A 15764-nucleotide genomic window follows, 5' to 3' on the forward strand; every position below is an offset into this window, starting at 1 on the left:
GGGAGGGTGAGATGGAGGCAAAAAGAACCTTATGCAGACCCTCCTCAATTGCCAGCTTCTTCTGCTTTCCTCTCTCAAAGGGTCTCCTGTCTCTGGGGGAACAAAGACCCCTTTTGTGACCCTTTTGAGCAGGGGGGGGTTCTTCAAACTTGGTCCTTTTATGACTTGTGGACTTCAACTCCCAGAATTCCTCAGCCAGGTGTGCCATCATCCAGGTCGTGGTTGTCCTAAAGGTGTTTTTTCATGAGGCAACTAGACTTTTTGTTTTTCTCTTGGAAGACGTTTCGCTTCTCATCCAAGAAGCTTCTTCAAGCTTGGCCCGGTTCCTAACGGGTCGCAGACTGGGGTTGGGGACCCCTGGCCTACGACTAGAGTTGATAGTCCTACGGGTTGCAAACAAGGAATATATACGCATCATTGTTCAGCTTTTTGCTGGTGAACATCTTGGGGTTACTCACACTAATACAGCCCTTTGGATTTGCCTATGTCAACTCCTACAATTCTGAGCAGTGACATTGTAGAGCTGGGGAATTCTGGGAGTTAAATTCCCTGCATTTGGATGGGGCGACCAGTACATGTAAGTCCTCAACTTCCAAAAGTAGTAGTAGTAGTAGTAGTAGTAGTAGTAGTAGTAGTAATAAAATAACAACAACAACAACAACAACAACAACAACAACAACAACAACAACAACAACAACAACAATAATAATAATAATAATAATAATAATAATAATAATAATAATAGAAGTTGGAAAGGACCTTGAAGGTCATCTAGTCCAACCCCCTGCTCAGGCAGGAAACCCTATACCACTTCAGACAAATGGCTGTCTGGTCTCTTCTAAAAAACTTCCAGTATTTACCGCTTCTGGAGGCAGGTTGTTCCACTGGTTAATTGTTCTAACTGTCAGAAGTTTCTCCTTAGTTCAATCTAGGTTGCTTCTCTCCTTGATTTGTTTCCGTCTGTTGCTTCTTGTTCTGCCTTCGGGCATTTTGGAGAATAGCTTGACTCCCTCTTCTTTGGGGCAGCCCCTGAGATATTGGAACACTGCTATCATGTCCCCCCTTGTTCTTCTCTTCATTAAACTAGACATACCCAATTCTAGCAGCCGTTCCTTATATGTTTTAGCCTCCAGTGCCCTGATCATCTTTCTTGCTCTTCTCTGCACTCTTTCTAGAATCTCAACATCTTTTTTACATTGTGGTGACCAAAACTGGATGCAGTATTCCAAGCGTGGCCTTACCAACGCCTTGTAAAGTGATATTAACACTTGACGTGATCTTGATTCTATCCCTCTGTTAATGCAGCCTAGCACTGTTGGCTTTTTTGGCAGCTGCAGCACACGTCTGGCTCCTATTTAAGTGATTGTCCACTAGGACTCCGAGATCCCTCTCACAGTTGGTACTGTTGAGCCAGGTACCACCTATTCTATACATGTGCATATAGGTATCTCCTATACCAGAGGTAGGAAACCTTGGCTCTTTTATGACTCGTGGACTTCAACTCCCAGAATTCCTCAGCCGACATGGCTCAGCTTGGAAACCTCCCTTTCCCCTCAGCATGGCTGGCTCAGGAATTCTGGGAGTTGAAGTCCACGAGTCATAAAAGAGCCAAGGTTGCCTACCCCTGTCCTAGACGTATTGAATGACCCAAGTGAAAAAAAAAACATATACAGGTTGTCCTCAACTTACGACTACAATTGAGCCCAAAATTTATCTTGCTAAGCAAGACAGTTGTTAAGTGAACTTTCCCCATTTTATGACCTTTCTGCAATGGTCGTAAGGGCGAAAAACGGGCATAAGTCACTTTGTTCAGTGTTGTCGTAACTTCGAATGTTCACTAAGTGAACTGTTGTAAGTCGAGGACTATCTGTAATACTGTATGGATAAAGGTCATTGATTCAAGGTAGCAGATATTTTGAAACTGAGGAAGGAAATGTTCTGCGGGTTTGTTGATTTAGAGGAAGCTTATGACAAAGCGAACAGGCTTGGATGATGGAAAGTTTTCCTTAGTAAGGTGCTTAAGATTGGCCAAATATGGTAAGAGCGGTGTACAGATAGATGGTCCTGGACTTACGACCATTGGTAAGTCAGGTTTGATATGATAGCAGTATTCCGGTATTTGAGGGGCTGCCACAAAGAAGAGGGAGTCAAACTACTTTCCAAAGCACCAGTGGAAACTAATCAAGGAGAGAAGCAACCTGGAATTAAGGAGAAACTTCCTGACACTGAGGACAATTAACCAGTGGAACAGCTTGCCACCAAAAATTGTGGGCATGCCATCACTGGAGATTTTTAAGAAGAGGCTAGACAGTCACTTGTCTGAGATGGTATAGGTTCTCCTGCTTCAGCAGGGGGCTGGTCTAGAAGACCTCCAAGGTCCCTTCCAGGTGTATTGTATTGTATTGTATTGTATTGTATTGTATTGTATTGTATTGTATTGTATTGTATTGTATTGTATTGTATTGTATTGTACTCTACTCTACTCTACTCTACTCTACTCCTATCCTACCCTACCCTACCCTACCCTACCTTACCCTACCATACTCTACTCTATTCCATTTCTTATTCTATTCTATTCTATTCTATTCTATTCTATTCTATTCTATTCTATTCTATTCTATTCTATTCTATTCTATTCTATTCTATTCTATTCTATTCTATTCTATTCTATTCTATTCTACTCTACTCTACTCTACTCTACTCTACTCTACTCTACTTACTCTACTCCTACCCTACCCTACCCTACCCTACCTTACCCTACCATACTCTACTCTATTCCATTTCTTATTCTATTCTATTCTATTCTATTCTATTCTATTCTATTCTATTCTATTCTATTCTATTCTATTCTATTCTATTCTATTCTATTCTATTCTATTCTATTCTATTCTACTCTACTCTACTCTACTCTACTCTACTCTACTCTACTCTACTCTACTCTACTCTACTCTACTCTACTCCTACCCTACCCTACCTTACCCTACCATACTCTACTCTATTCCATTTCTTATTCTATTCTATTCTATTCTATTCTATTCTATTCTATTCTATTCTATTCTATTCTATTCTATTCTATTCTATTCTATTCTATTCTATTCTATTCTATTCTATTCTATTCTATTCTATTCTACTCTACTCTACTCTACTCTACTCTACTCTACTCTACTCTACTCTACTCCTACCCTACCCTACCCTACCTTACCCTACCATACTCTACTCTATTCCATTTCTTATTCTATTCTATTCTATTCTATTCTATTCTATTCTATTCTATTCTATTCTATTCTATTCTATTCTATTCTATTCTATTCTATTCTATTCTATTCTATTCTATTCTATTCTATTCTATTCTATTCTATTCTATTCTATTCTTGTGCCTCATATTCCAAAGTTTTATTTAATATGCTGCCAAACTGCCAACAAAAAAAAATTCACCATCACATCGAAATCTCATCATCATCATCATCATCATCATTATTATTATTATTGCAGAATTTTGGGTTTCTGACTCTTACTTCAGGGTTGTAACCCTGAAGAACATAATGCTTGAGCATTACCCCTCCTCCTTGTTAAGAATGATCCATAGGATGTGAATAGGAATATTATCTGTAGTATTGACCCACACGATATTTCAGATTCTGAAGACCCTAGCATCGTTGTGTGCAATACCATTTATTTATTTATTTGCTTTTTCTCTTTAAAAACAGGGTTGTGAAAGAGGAAATTTCAGATGACAACGCAAGGCTTCCCTGCTTCAACGGGCGTGTGGTGTCGTGGGTAAGTAGCATTTTTGACGGAATATCTTTTTTTTACTCTTCCCAAGGTCAGTGGTGTTTGATCCCATTTAGCGTGCAGTGCTTCTTCCCTGACCTAGAAGTTCCTCCCTTGAAGATGGCAGGGGGTATTTATTTATTTATTACATTTCTAGATTGCCCATTTCACCTAAATCAGGGGTCCCCAACTCCCGGGCTATAGCCCGGTACTGGACTGTGGCCCATTTGCAACCGGGCCGCCCAAACCATGCTGAAAATCCTGATCGTGTGACCAGGGGGATGGTGCAACTCTCATAATTGTGAAAGTTGGTCCTAGGTCACCTTTTTCGGTGCTCTTGTAACCACTCAGCGAATGGCTGTAAGTCGAGGACTATCACCTGTAGCTGGAATTGCCCCTAGGCAAGTTGGTGGATGGATTTGTTGTTGAATGCTGTAAGGAGAATGAATGCATTTACAAGTAATCCTCATTTGACGGTCATCCATTTAAGAATAGAATAGAGCTGGAAGGGACCTCGGAGGTCTTCTAGTCCAGCCCCTGGCTCAAGCAACAGACCCTGTACCATTTCAGACAGGTGGCTGTCCAGTCTTTTCTTAAAATCCTCCAGTGATGGAGCCCCTACGATTTCTGAAGGCAGAGCTGTCCCACTGGTTAATTGTCTTCACTGTTAGGAAATTTCTAGGTTGCTTCTCTCTTTGGTCGGTTTCCAGCCATTGTTTCTTGTCCTGCCTTCTGGTGCTTTGGAGAATAATTTGACCACCCCCCCCTCCCTCTTCTTTGTGGCAGCCCCTGAAGTATTGGAAGGCTGCTGTCATGTCCACCCTAGTCTTTTTTTTCCCTCTAGACTGGCCATACCCAACCGTTCTTCAAATGTTTTTGTCTCCAGGCCTTTAATCATCTTAGTTGCTCTTCTCTGAACTTTTTTTTTCAAAGTCTCAACATCTTTTTTTTTTTTTGCAATGTGGTGTCCAAAACTGGATGCAGGATTCCAGGTGTGGCCTTACTAAGGATTTATAAAGCGATTCTAATACTTCACGTGATTTTGATTCTATGCCTTGGTTTATACAAGCAAGGATTATGTTAGCTTTTTTTTGGCAGCTGCAGCACACTGTTGGCTCACGTTTAAGTGATTGTCCACTAGGACTCCCAGGTTGCCTCTCACAGTTACTGTTTTTGAGCCAGGTTTCACCTAATCTGTTCTTATACCATTTTTTTTTCTGCCTCAATTTAACATCCAAGTTGCAAATGGCCTGTCCTCACACTTACGACTGTCACAACCAACCCCATGGTCATATCTTTACACTTCGGACCCTTGGCAACTGGCTCACATTTACCGCTGGTTGCAGCAGCCTGCAGTCGCGTCGTGGTGATTTGTGACATCTCCCAGCTGGTTTCCGAAATAGAAAAACATCAATTGAGAAAGCTGGATTGGCTTAATGACCCTGCGATTGGTTTAACGACTGGGATAGAAATGGTCATAAAATCAGATTTGGTTACACGATGACTCGCTTCCCAACTGCACCCAACTTGCGATGGCTTTTCCAGTCTCCATTTGCGGTCGTAAGGCGACTTGCAACAGCTTATTTAGCGACCGTTTGAAGTTACACATCACTGGGGAAAAAAGTGAACTTCTGACCGTTTCCCCTCTTTACGGCCATTACAGCGTCCCCGTGGTCACGTGATCAAAATTCAGAGGCTTGGCAACTGAACTCATCAAACGCCCTTCGCCCAGTGCGCTCCCACAGGGAGGGTCTGCTCAGGGTTCCGCCGGTGAGAGATTGCCGGCGGGTGACACCCAGGGATAGGGCCTTCTCAGTGGGAGCGCCTGCCCTCTGGAACCAGCTGCCGGTGGAGTTGAGGACTGCTCCCGACCTCCGATCATTCCGCCGGGGCCTGAAGACCTGGCTCTTTGAGCTCTCGGGCCCAGGCTGAGGAGAAAATTTTAATTTGGGGTTTTTAATGTACAGGGTGAATTTAATACTTTTTAACTGGTTTTAACTTTTGTATGTTTTGATTTTTAATTCCCTGTAAACCGCCCTGAGTCCTCAGGGAAAGGGCGGTATACAAATGCAACTAAATAAATAAATAAATAAATATTTATGACGGTTGCAGCGTTTCTCTCCTCCCCCCCCCCCCCGGGGTGTGTGTCTTGTGATCCCCTTTTGCGACCTTCTGACAAGCCAAGTCAATGGGGGAAAGTCAGATTCGCTTAACAACCGGGTTCCTGACTTAACAACTGCAGCGATTCGCTTGACAAAAGGGGCAAGGAAAGTCATAAAAATGGGGCAAAACTCACCGAACAAATTTCTCACTTAACAAGAGAAATTTGCCTGTCCTTTTTCTTGTTGCCTTGCAGCTTTACAGTCTTAAGGCCCTTGGATCCTCCCCTTTCCCTCCACCATGAATCATTGCTTAGTGATGACTTAGCGGTTGTACAAAGCCTTTGGCATGGGGGGAAGGTTGCACAAACAGGGAGAATAGGAAGTTCCTGAGACACAAGCCGGCCCCGTTCAACTTTCTGTAGTTAAACCCTGTTCGCCCTGTGAATGTTTTCTTTTTTTTTTTTTTTTTGTTGGGTGCCTTTTTTTTTTTTTTTTTTACAAAAGCAGAGTTAGGGGTTGGATTGGATGGTGCAGGGAAGAACGCCAACTTTTAAGTCCGTACAAATCAAGAAAGAGCATACTAAGAGGTTGAAAAAAAATTATAGGGAATCGAAAGGGAGGCAAAGGTCTCTTTGAGGGTGCGGGTGGGGGTGAAACCTCTCAATTGCAACATGGCAGTGGGGAAAGAATGAAGAGGATAAGGAGCCGTGGGAGAATTATATCCACCCTGCTTGGTATTTCGTAATGGGGGCTGTGTGTATCCTTGCAGATGTTCCATGACCCAACTAGGTAACATCATCAGTGCTAGAAAGTGGGGGGGGGGAGGAGAGGAGGAAGGGGAGGAGGAGGAGGAGGAAGAAGAGAAGAAGGAGGAGGACAAGACTGTGGGGTCCTCGGTGGTCTCTGAGCTTGGTTGTTTTCTTGCCTACATTTCATTACCCAACTACATAACATCATCAGTGTTAGCAACCAAGGTCAGAGAGCACCAAGGACCCCACACTTCTTCATTTCTCAGATTTGCCTCCCACCTCTTTGTTCAGCAGCTTAAACCAGCAGAAAAGCAATCCTTTGCACATTTCTTCTCACAGCAACAATCCTGTGAAATAGGCTGGGCTGAGTTAGAGAAGGACCGAGTAGAGTAGAGTAGAGTAGAGTAGAGTAGAGTAGAGTAGAGTAGAATAGAATAGAATAGAATAGAATAGAATAGAATAGAATAGAATAGAATAGAATAGAATAGAATAGAATAGAATAGGAATCAGAGTTGGAAGGGACCTTGGAGGTCCTCTAGTCCAACCCCCTGCTCAGGCAGGAACATTTCAGACAAGTGGCTGTCCAGTCTCTTCTTAAAAACTTCCAGTGTCGGAGCATTCACACTTCTGGAGGCAGGCTGTTCCACTTATTAATTGTCCTAATGGTCAGGAAGTTTCTCCTTAGTTCCAGATTGCTTCTCTGCTTGATAAGTTTGCATCCGTTGCTTCTTGTCCTGCCTTCGGCCGTTTTGGAGAAGAAGTTGACACCCCCCCCTCTTCTTTGTGGCAACCCCTGAGAAAATTGGAAGAGTGCTGTCCTGTCACTTGAACCCGGCGTCTCCCTTAGCTACTACAAAATAATGACTGGGGAATTCATGGGAGTTGAAGTCCACATATCTCAAACTCGCCAGGACGAACCCCATTTCTCTAGGGAGATTACAGCAATTTTAACAACAACAACCACCTAATAAAGTTGGAGGGGACCTTGGAGGTCATCTAGTCCAACCCCCTGCTATCAGGCAGGAGACCCTATACCAGGGGTAGGCAACCTTGGCTCTTTTATGACTCGTGGACTTCAACTCCCAGAATTCCTGAGCCACCATGGCTGACTCAGGAATTCTGGGAGTTGAAGTCCACGAGTCATAAAAGAGCCAAGGTTGCCTACCCCTTCCCTTTACCATTTCAGACAAATGGCTGTCCAGTCTCTTCTTAAAAACTTCCAGGGTTGGAGCATTCACCACTTTTGTCTTGTCTGGCTTGAGCGTCAGGGTGTTGGCCTTCCTCCAGCCCAGGCACTGCTCCAAGGTTTTCACCGCCGCCCGTGGAGCAGATGAAAAGGAGGGACAGTGTTGGGTGTCCTCCCTGTTTTACTTGAAATCTCCTGATCATTTCACTGGGTGGTTTCCTGTAGATCTTAAAAGCAGGTGGGGGAATAAACCAGAATCTTCTGGAAGCTGATGAGGTAAGGAGCTATGAGGCTAACCAAAAATCCCTCAGCACAAGCTCCCTGTCTGAACGTTGTTCCACCCACACTTAGCTGGGCAATCTCCACAGGAGATTTTATTTATTTTTTTTTTATTATAGGTAGTCCTCGACTTACAACAGTTCATTTCGTGACCGTTCAAAGTAACAACGGCGCTGAGCAAAGTGACTTGCGGCCATTTTTCACACGGCCGCTGCAGCATCCCCCAGGGTCACGTGATGCAAATTCAGATGCTTGGCAACTGGTTCATATCTATGACGGTCGCATTGTCCCGGGGTCAGGTGGATCACCTTTTGAGACTTTCTGACAGGCAAAGTCAAAGGGGGAGCCAGATTCACTTAATGACCGTCTTACTAATATAAAAAGTGCAGTGATTCCCTCAACAACTGGGGCAAGAAAGGTCGTAAAATGGGGCAAAATTCACTTAACAACTGTCTCGCTTATAGCAGTGGAAATTTGGCCACTGTCGAGGAGTTCCTGTACTCCCAGATGATCATTAATTTTTATTTATTTTATTTGAATATGTCATTGGGTAGGTTTGCTGCCTGGAGTTAAGATATTAAAAAAACGGGATAGAAATATAATTAGAATAATGATAACAATTTTTACTTGCTCAGAGTCAAGTACATGATATAGGCGGCTGTATGAACCTAGTGACTGAATTAAGTTGTTTTTCTTCTGAAAATCCTATTAGCAGATTATGCTTTAATATTAGGAAAAGTGAATATTTTGCTGAATCGTCATCAGTGCATTTTTGCTTGGGGTCTTATTTTAGCAGCTAAAAAACGGGATTCCCTTCTCAGCTGCAGAAGCTGAATTACCTCTTTGTTGCTTGGTGTCACTGAATATAGGCATTCGAATCAGTATTTTCCAGCAAGCATATGTGGACTTCGACTCCCAGAATTCCCTAGCCAGTATTTGTAGACTTCAGTTCCCAGAATTCCCCAGCCAGTATGTGCAGATTTCAACTCCCAGAATTCCTCAGCCAGCATGTGTGGACTTCAACTCCCAGAATTCCCTAGCCAGCATGTGTGGACTTCAACTCCCAGAATTCCCCAGCCAGCATGTGTGGACTTCAACTCCCAGAATTCCCTTGCCAGTATGTCCGGATTTCAACTCTCAGAATTCCCCAGCCAGCATGTGTGGACTTCAACTCTCAGAATTCCCCAGCCAGCATGTGTGGACTTCAACTCCCAGAATTCCCCAGCCAGCATATCCGGACTTCAACTCAGAGAATTCCCCAGCCAGTTTGTGTGAACTCCCAGAATTCCCACATCACCATCATCATCATCATACTGTCTGCACACCTTCAAAATTGCCCATGTTGATAAACGAGGCATTAGACTTAAGGATTGCTTTGATATTTTGTAGGAACCTTGCCTTTTCTTCCCTTCCAAAACGAAAATTTTCTTTTCTCTCCCAGTTGGCTTATCTTCTCTGACCTTTCTTCTTCCAGCTGGTGTCTGCTGAGGGATCTCATTCGGACGCTGGGTCCGTCTGTGCCGAGAGTCAGCCGGAATTGCCGCCCTCCATCGAACGAACCGGAGGCATCGGAGATTCCAGGCCTCCTTCCTTTCAGTAAGTGAAGTAGCAATGCCAGGTTTTGGGTCGAGCAGAAAGTTAAGATAGTCCAGGGGTAGGCAACCATGGCTCTTTTATGACTCGTGGACTTCAACTCCCAGAATTCCTGAGCCAGCCTGGCTCAGCTTGGAAACCTCTCCCTTTCCCCTCAAGCGTGGCTGGCTCAGGAATTCTGGGAGTTGAAGTCCCCGAGTCATAAAAGAGCCACGGTTGCCTACCCCTGAGATAGTCCTTGATTTACGGCAACAATTGAGCCCCAAACTTCTGTTGCTCACTGAGACGGTTGTTAAGTGATTTTTGCCCCACTTTACACCCTTTTTCGCCACTGTTGTTAAATGAATAACTTCAGTCGTTAAGTTAGTAAAACGGTTGTTAATTGAATCCGGCTTCCCCATTAACTTTGCTTGTCAGAAGGTCACCAGAGGGGATCACGTGATCCCAGGGAGATGCTGCAACCGTCGTAAATATGAGTCCTTTACAAAGCGTCTGAATTTTGATCACACGACCGTGGGGATGCTGGGACGGTCGTAAGTGTGAAAAATGGCCCCAAGTCACTTTTTTCACTGCCATTGTAATGTCACGCAGTCACTAAATGAACTGTTGTTGTATGTCACGGACTACTGTATTATGTTTTAGATCAGTGACGGCGAGCCTTTTAGAGACGGAGTGCCCAAACTGCAACCCAAAACCCACTTATGTATCGTTGGGTGTTGGGTACACATGGCCCATTGGGTGGGTGTGGCCCATTGGGTGGGCATGGCCCATTGGGTGGGCATGGCCGCAGTGGTAACAGCAGACTGGGTGGGACTAAAAAGTTCAATCAATCAATCAGTTCCGATTTTGTGAGATCTTTTTTTTCCTGCGAGAAGTTGAAATTGGTTGATTGAACCTTTTTTTTTTTGCACACGGTGGCAGAGGCCTAAAGCGAAAAGGTTTTATAAAACTCAGCTGAAGGCCTAGGCCAGGGGTAGGCAACCTCGGCTCTTTTATGACTCATGGACTTCAACTCCCAGAATTCCTGAGGCAGCACTGACTCAGGAATTCTGGGAGTTGAAGTCCATGAGTCATAAAAGAGCCGAGGTTGCCTACCCCTGGCCTAGGACGATGGTGCATGTGCCCACAGAGAGGGCTCTGCATGCCACCTGTGGCACGGGTGCCATAGGTTCGCCACCACGGTTTTAGATCCTTAATACTTTGAGCCTGGAATTATTGGATCTTTTTGCAATATAAGCAGCAGGGACAGTTCCCTAGGTTTGGTGGCATAAAAATAAGATAAACTTTATTGTCTTTTTTTATTGTGGGCACACTGGCACACATTTAAAATCAAAATCTGTTGCCTGCTCTCAAAAGCGTACACATACACAACACACATAAACACGCCATATATAACATAATGTGTATACTTATACCTTTACGCATAAATACATATACATTGATCTGTATGGATTCATTACCAACCCAAAAGACTTTCCTTTTCGGGTACCAAACTTGACACCAGATTTTAAATATACTGATGTTAATTTGCACTTTGTGTTGGAAAGCTTGCAGCTCAGAGCTAACTGACGATCTTTGGGTGGTTAGGAAAAAGCATCCATAACTTAGGCCAGGGGTAGGCAACCTTGGCTCTTTTATGACTCGTGGACTTCAACTCCCAGAATTCCTGAGCCAGCATGGGGGAACTATGCCCCCCTCATGGCTCGTGGACTTCAACTCCCAAAATTCCTGAGCCAGCATGACTCAGCTTGGAAACCTCTCCCTTTCCCCTCAGCATGGCTGGCTCAGGAATTCTGGGAGCTGAAGTCCGCAAGTCATAAAAGAGCCAAGGTTGCCTACCCCTGACTTAGGCCTTTTATTAAAAAGGCCCTCTGATACAGAAATTGGGGTTCCTTTTGCTTAAAAAACTGGGAGTAAAATCTGTTGGACAGTTGAACCAGTGGCCTTACAGGTAGTCCTGGACTTACAGCCACTTGTTTAGTGACCGTTTCAGGTTACAAGCGCACTGAAAAAAGTGACTGATGACTGTTTTTCATACTTAACAACCATTGCGGCATCCCTGTGGTCAGGTGATCAAAATTCAGATGCTTGGCAACTGGCATGCACTTATGACGGCTGTAATGTCCCAGGGTCACGTGATCATCTTTTGCGGCCTTCCGACCAGCAATGTCAAGGGGGAAACCAGATTCACTTCACAACCACATTATTAATTTAAGAGCTGCAGTGATTCATTTAACAAATGTAAATGAGTGAAACTCACTTAACAAATTTCACAGCTTCTAGAGGCAGGTTGTTCCACTGGTTAATTGTTCTCACTGTCAGGAAGTTTCTCCTTAGTTCGCGGTTGCTTCTGTCCTTGATGAGTTTCCATCCGTTGCTTCTTGTCCTGCCTTCTGGTGCTTTGGAGAATAGCTTGACTCCCTCTTCTTTGGGGCAGCCCCTCAAATATTGGAAGGCTACTATCATGTCAGCCCTTGCCCGTCTCTTCATTAAACTAGAGGAGGGGGTGTTGGGGTGTGCTACCGTGCTTCCCCAGAAATAAGACCAGTCCTTATATTAATTTTTGCTCCAAAAGACACATTAGGACTCATTTTCCAGTTAGGTCTTATTTTGGGGGGAAATACAGTACTAAATGCATCCGTCTGGCTGACGATCTTAACTGGGGCTTATTTTTGGGGTGTGGCTTATATTACGATCATCCTGAAAAAAAAAATCATTTTCTGATTAGGTCTTATTTTCAGGGAAGTACGGTACCAACTGAAATATATGTTTTTGCCTTGCAGCCCAAATAGTGGGGGAAGCCGAGAGAACTTGGATAATGAGACAGAGACCGACTCGGTGGTGTCGGTTCAGAGGGAACGGCCTCGCAGAAAAGAGGGTCCTGAGCACGGTGAGGAATTCCCCCCCCCCTTTTGAAATCAAACCCATGGCTGTGTTCCCACAACGTGTTTTTTTGCGCTAAGTCCTAATTTGTTCAGTTCATCCCCTGAGGCTGGATTCCCCCAAACTGATAAGTTAAAATGCAGTTAGTGAGTTTGGGAACTGGGTGAATTTAGCCTTTGGGTTATTATTATTATTATTATTATTATTTGTTTGTTACCGTTTTATATTCTGTATTTCATACTGATATACTGCGTTTTAGCCATTTATTTTATTTCTGTTGTCGTCCTCGATTATATGTTACCCAGGGTTGCGTTCTTTGATTTGGACGGCCTTTATCAATCCAATAAATATTAGAATAGAAGTAGAAATGGAATATGTTTTCAGCCTGGCTTGGGTCTCCTTAAAAGAGCTGGGCCTAATTCCTGCGTTTGCAGGGTAGCCACGCAAGGTCAGGAAAATGCACGCTTGAGTTCAACAGGCAGTGCCAGGTGACATGTGACGGCTTTGGGCCATGCACACCCTCTGAGCTTCACCTACTCATGGGGTGTTTATTTTGGAATTAAAATAGAGAGGGCTCCCCTAGCCTCAGTGGCCACATGCAGGGGTCTAGGACAGGGGTGGGGAATCTTGGCTCTTTTATGATTCGTGGACTTCAACTCCCAGAATTCCTGAGCCAGCATGGCTCAGCTTGGAAACCTCTCCCTTTCCCCTCAGCATAGCTGGCTGAGGAATTCTGGGAGTTGAAGTCCACAAGTCATAAAAGAGCCAAGGTTCCCCATTCCTGGTCCAGGTCACAGGTCCTCAAACTTGGCCCTTTTATGACTCGTGGACCTCAACTCCCAGAATTCCTCAGCCAGGCACGCTGACTGAGGAATTCTGGGAGTGGAAGTCCACGACTCATAAAAGGGCCAAGTTTGAAGACCCCCCTGGTCTAGGACAATTCGCTGTGGCTGACTCGCACCAAGCTTCTCGCCCTGGCCAACTCATCACGCCCGACTTTTTGTGGGACAATTCAACATGGGCCTTGTGTTGCTTTAGGTTTGAACCTTCTCAGATTAGAAGTCTTTCAGGCTGGGGTCCACTGCAGTTCTACCTGTCCCTCTCTGGAGTTATCCCGCATTGAATGGTTCCGCGGCTGAGTTGGCCCCGGCTCTGGTGAGTCAGATACAGTGGGGCGGCTGGAGTGAGGTGGCCAGGGTCTCATTCCGACATGCAGTGCCTTGCGCTCCCGAGAGAGAAGGTGGAGTAGAAAGAGTGAATAAGCGAAACAGGCTGCATTGTACGTGGTACTTTTTCACAAAGAAAGCGACTCAGTCCCTGCTTCCTCCAGCCCCCAGGGTGAACGGGATGACCAAGGGGGACCGGCGGCGGGAACTCGGGGGTTATGAAAGCTCCTCCACCCTGATGAGTAGTGAACTGGAGACCACCAGCTTCTTCGATTCCGATGAGGATGATTCCACCAGCAGGTGAGGAGAGAGTTAGAAGGTGAAACAACTCTTGTAATGGACGCTTTAAGTCTCTTTTTTTCTTTCCGGTATTAAGTGACTTGTTGATGGAGAATCTTTTCTAATAAGGGTTGGGATCGCACACTACATTCAGTTGATTTATCAAATAGGTTCCAGATGGCCAGGTTTACTTGACATGCCAAAGCAGGGGTCCCCAACCCCCGGGGGCCACGGCATGCCAGCAACCGGTCTGCACGAACAAAGCCCCATCCGCCGGATGCAAGCAGCACACAAAACCACGCACCCTCCGGTTTGTGGAAAAAACCCCTCTCCACAGAACCGGTCCCTGGTGCCCAAAAAGTTGGGGACCTCTGTGCTAAAGCACAGGTAGTCCTTGACTTACGACCATTCGTTTAGTGACTGTTTGAAGTTACAATGGCACTGAAAACAGTGACTTATGACCGTTTTTCAGACTTACGACTGTTGCAGCATCCCCGTGGGCAACAGGCCCATATTTATGACGGCGTCCTGCTTTTGCTGATGGTACAGGTAGTCCTAGACATAGAACCAGGTTGTTTAGTGATAATTCCCAGTTGCGACGGCCTGGCAAAAAGTGAGCTGGGACAATTTTTTCCACACTTCACAACCATTGCAGCATCCCCCCCGTGGTCACGTGATCCAAGTTCAGACGCTTGGCAACTGGCAGACATTTATGACGGTCGCAGCGTCCCCGGGGGTCATGTGATGTCCTTTCGCAGCTTTCTGATAAAGTCAGTGGGGGAGCCCAGATTCCCTTTCCCGCCGTGTTACAGCTGCAGTGATTCACTTAAGAACTGTGGTGAGAAAGGTCATGAAATGGGGGACAACTCACTTAAACAGCCGTCTTCACTTAGCAACGGAAATTTTGGGCTCAATTATGGTCATTAGTCTGTAAAAGGTTTGTAAATCAGATTTGCCCAGGGGCACAGATCCTACTAAGGCAGAGGTGGGGGAACGCCGGCCCCTTTATGACTTGTGGAATTCAACTCCCAGAATTCCTGAGCCAGCCAGCCATGCTGGCTCAGGAATTCTGGGAATTGAAGTCCACAAGCCATAAAAGGGCCAGTGTTCCCCACCCCTGTACTAAGACAAAAGAATCAGAGCACATTATGGCTAAATAGATCAGGGGGTCTTCAAACCTGGCCCTTTTATGACTTGTGGACTTCAACTCCCAGAATTCCTCAGCCGGCGTGCCTGGCTGAGGGATTCTGGGAGTTGGAAGTCCACAAGTCATAAAAGGGCCAAGTTTGAAGACCCCTGAAATAAATAGAGGGCCTACTCCAAATCCCATCTGTCAACCAACTCCAACTTTTGGGAACTGCAGCGCCCACCTTTCGTAACATTCTATTCTGTAAGGTATGATTTGCCCCCCTATCCTTCCTCAAGAGCCTAAAGACCTGAGTCTGCCAGTTTGCAAACCAGAAGGGGGCGTTCTACGCTGGAGGTGGCTGCTGGGTTGATGTCAGACTCCACTCTTTCCCTCCTTTGTTGTCTGCTCTCCACCTGTCCATCTTTTGGTTATCCTGTTGGATGTTTTCTCCTTGTGATCTTTTTTCCTTGTTTATCTTGTCGTTCTGCTATTTCACTTCTGTTTGCTCTCCTTTCATTTTTCTTCCTGGTTTACTGTTGTAAGCTGCCTTTAGTAGTTTAAGTTTATTGAATTTATATACCGCCCTTTTCCTGTAGGACTCAGGGCGGTTTACAAGGTATTTTAAAA

The 15764-nt window shown here is 45.0% G+C and overlaps 1 protein-coding gene across 2 annotated transcripts in view; it reads left to right on the plus strand.

Annotated features, from left to right (window-relative positions):
• DVL3 (dishevelled segment polarity protein 3) overlaps positions 1–15764 on the plus strand; it is an 85212-nt gene that overhangs the window by 29364 nt on the left and 40084 nt on the right. For both annotated transcript variants that reach the window (XM_081329444.1, XM_081329443.1), the window contains exons 2-5: positions 3708–3777; positions 9562–9683; positions 12464–12570; positions 13894–14029. In XM_081329444.1, the coding sequence (XP_081185570.1) occupies positions 3708–3777; positions 9562–9683; positions 12464–12570; positions 13894–14029 (435 nt within the window). The remainder of the gene's footprint in view (positions 1–3707; positions 3778–9561; positions 9684–12463; positions 12571–13893; positions 14030–15764) is intronic.

The sequence above is a fragment of the Vipera berus genome, assembly GCF_964194415.1.
Source record: "Vipera berus genome assembly, chromosome: 5".
NCBI lineage: Eukaryota > Metazoa > Chordata > Lepidosauria > Squamata > Viperidae > Vipera > Vipera berus.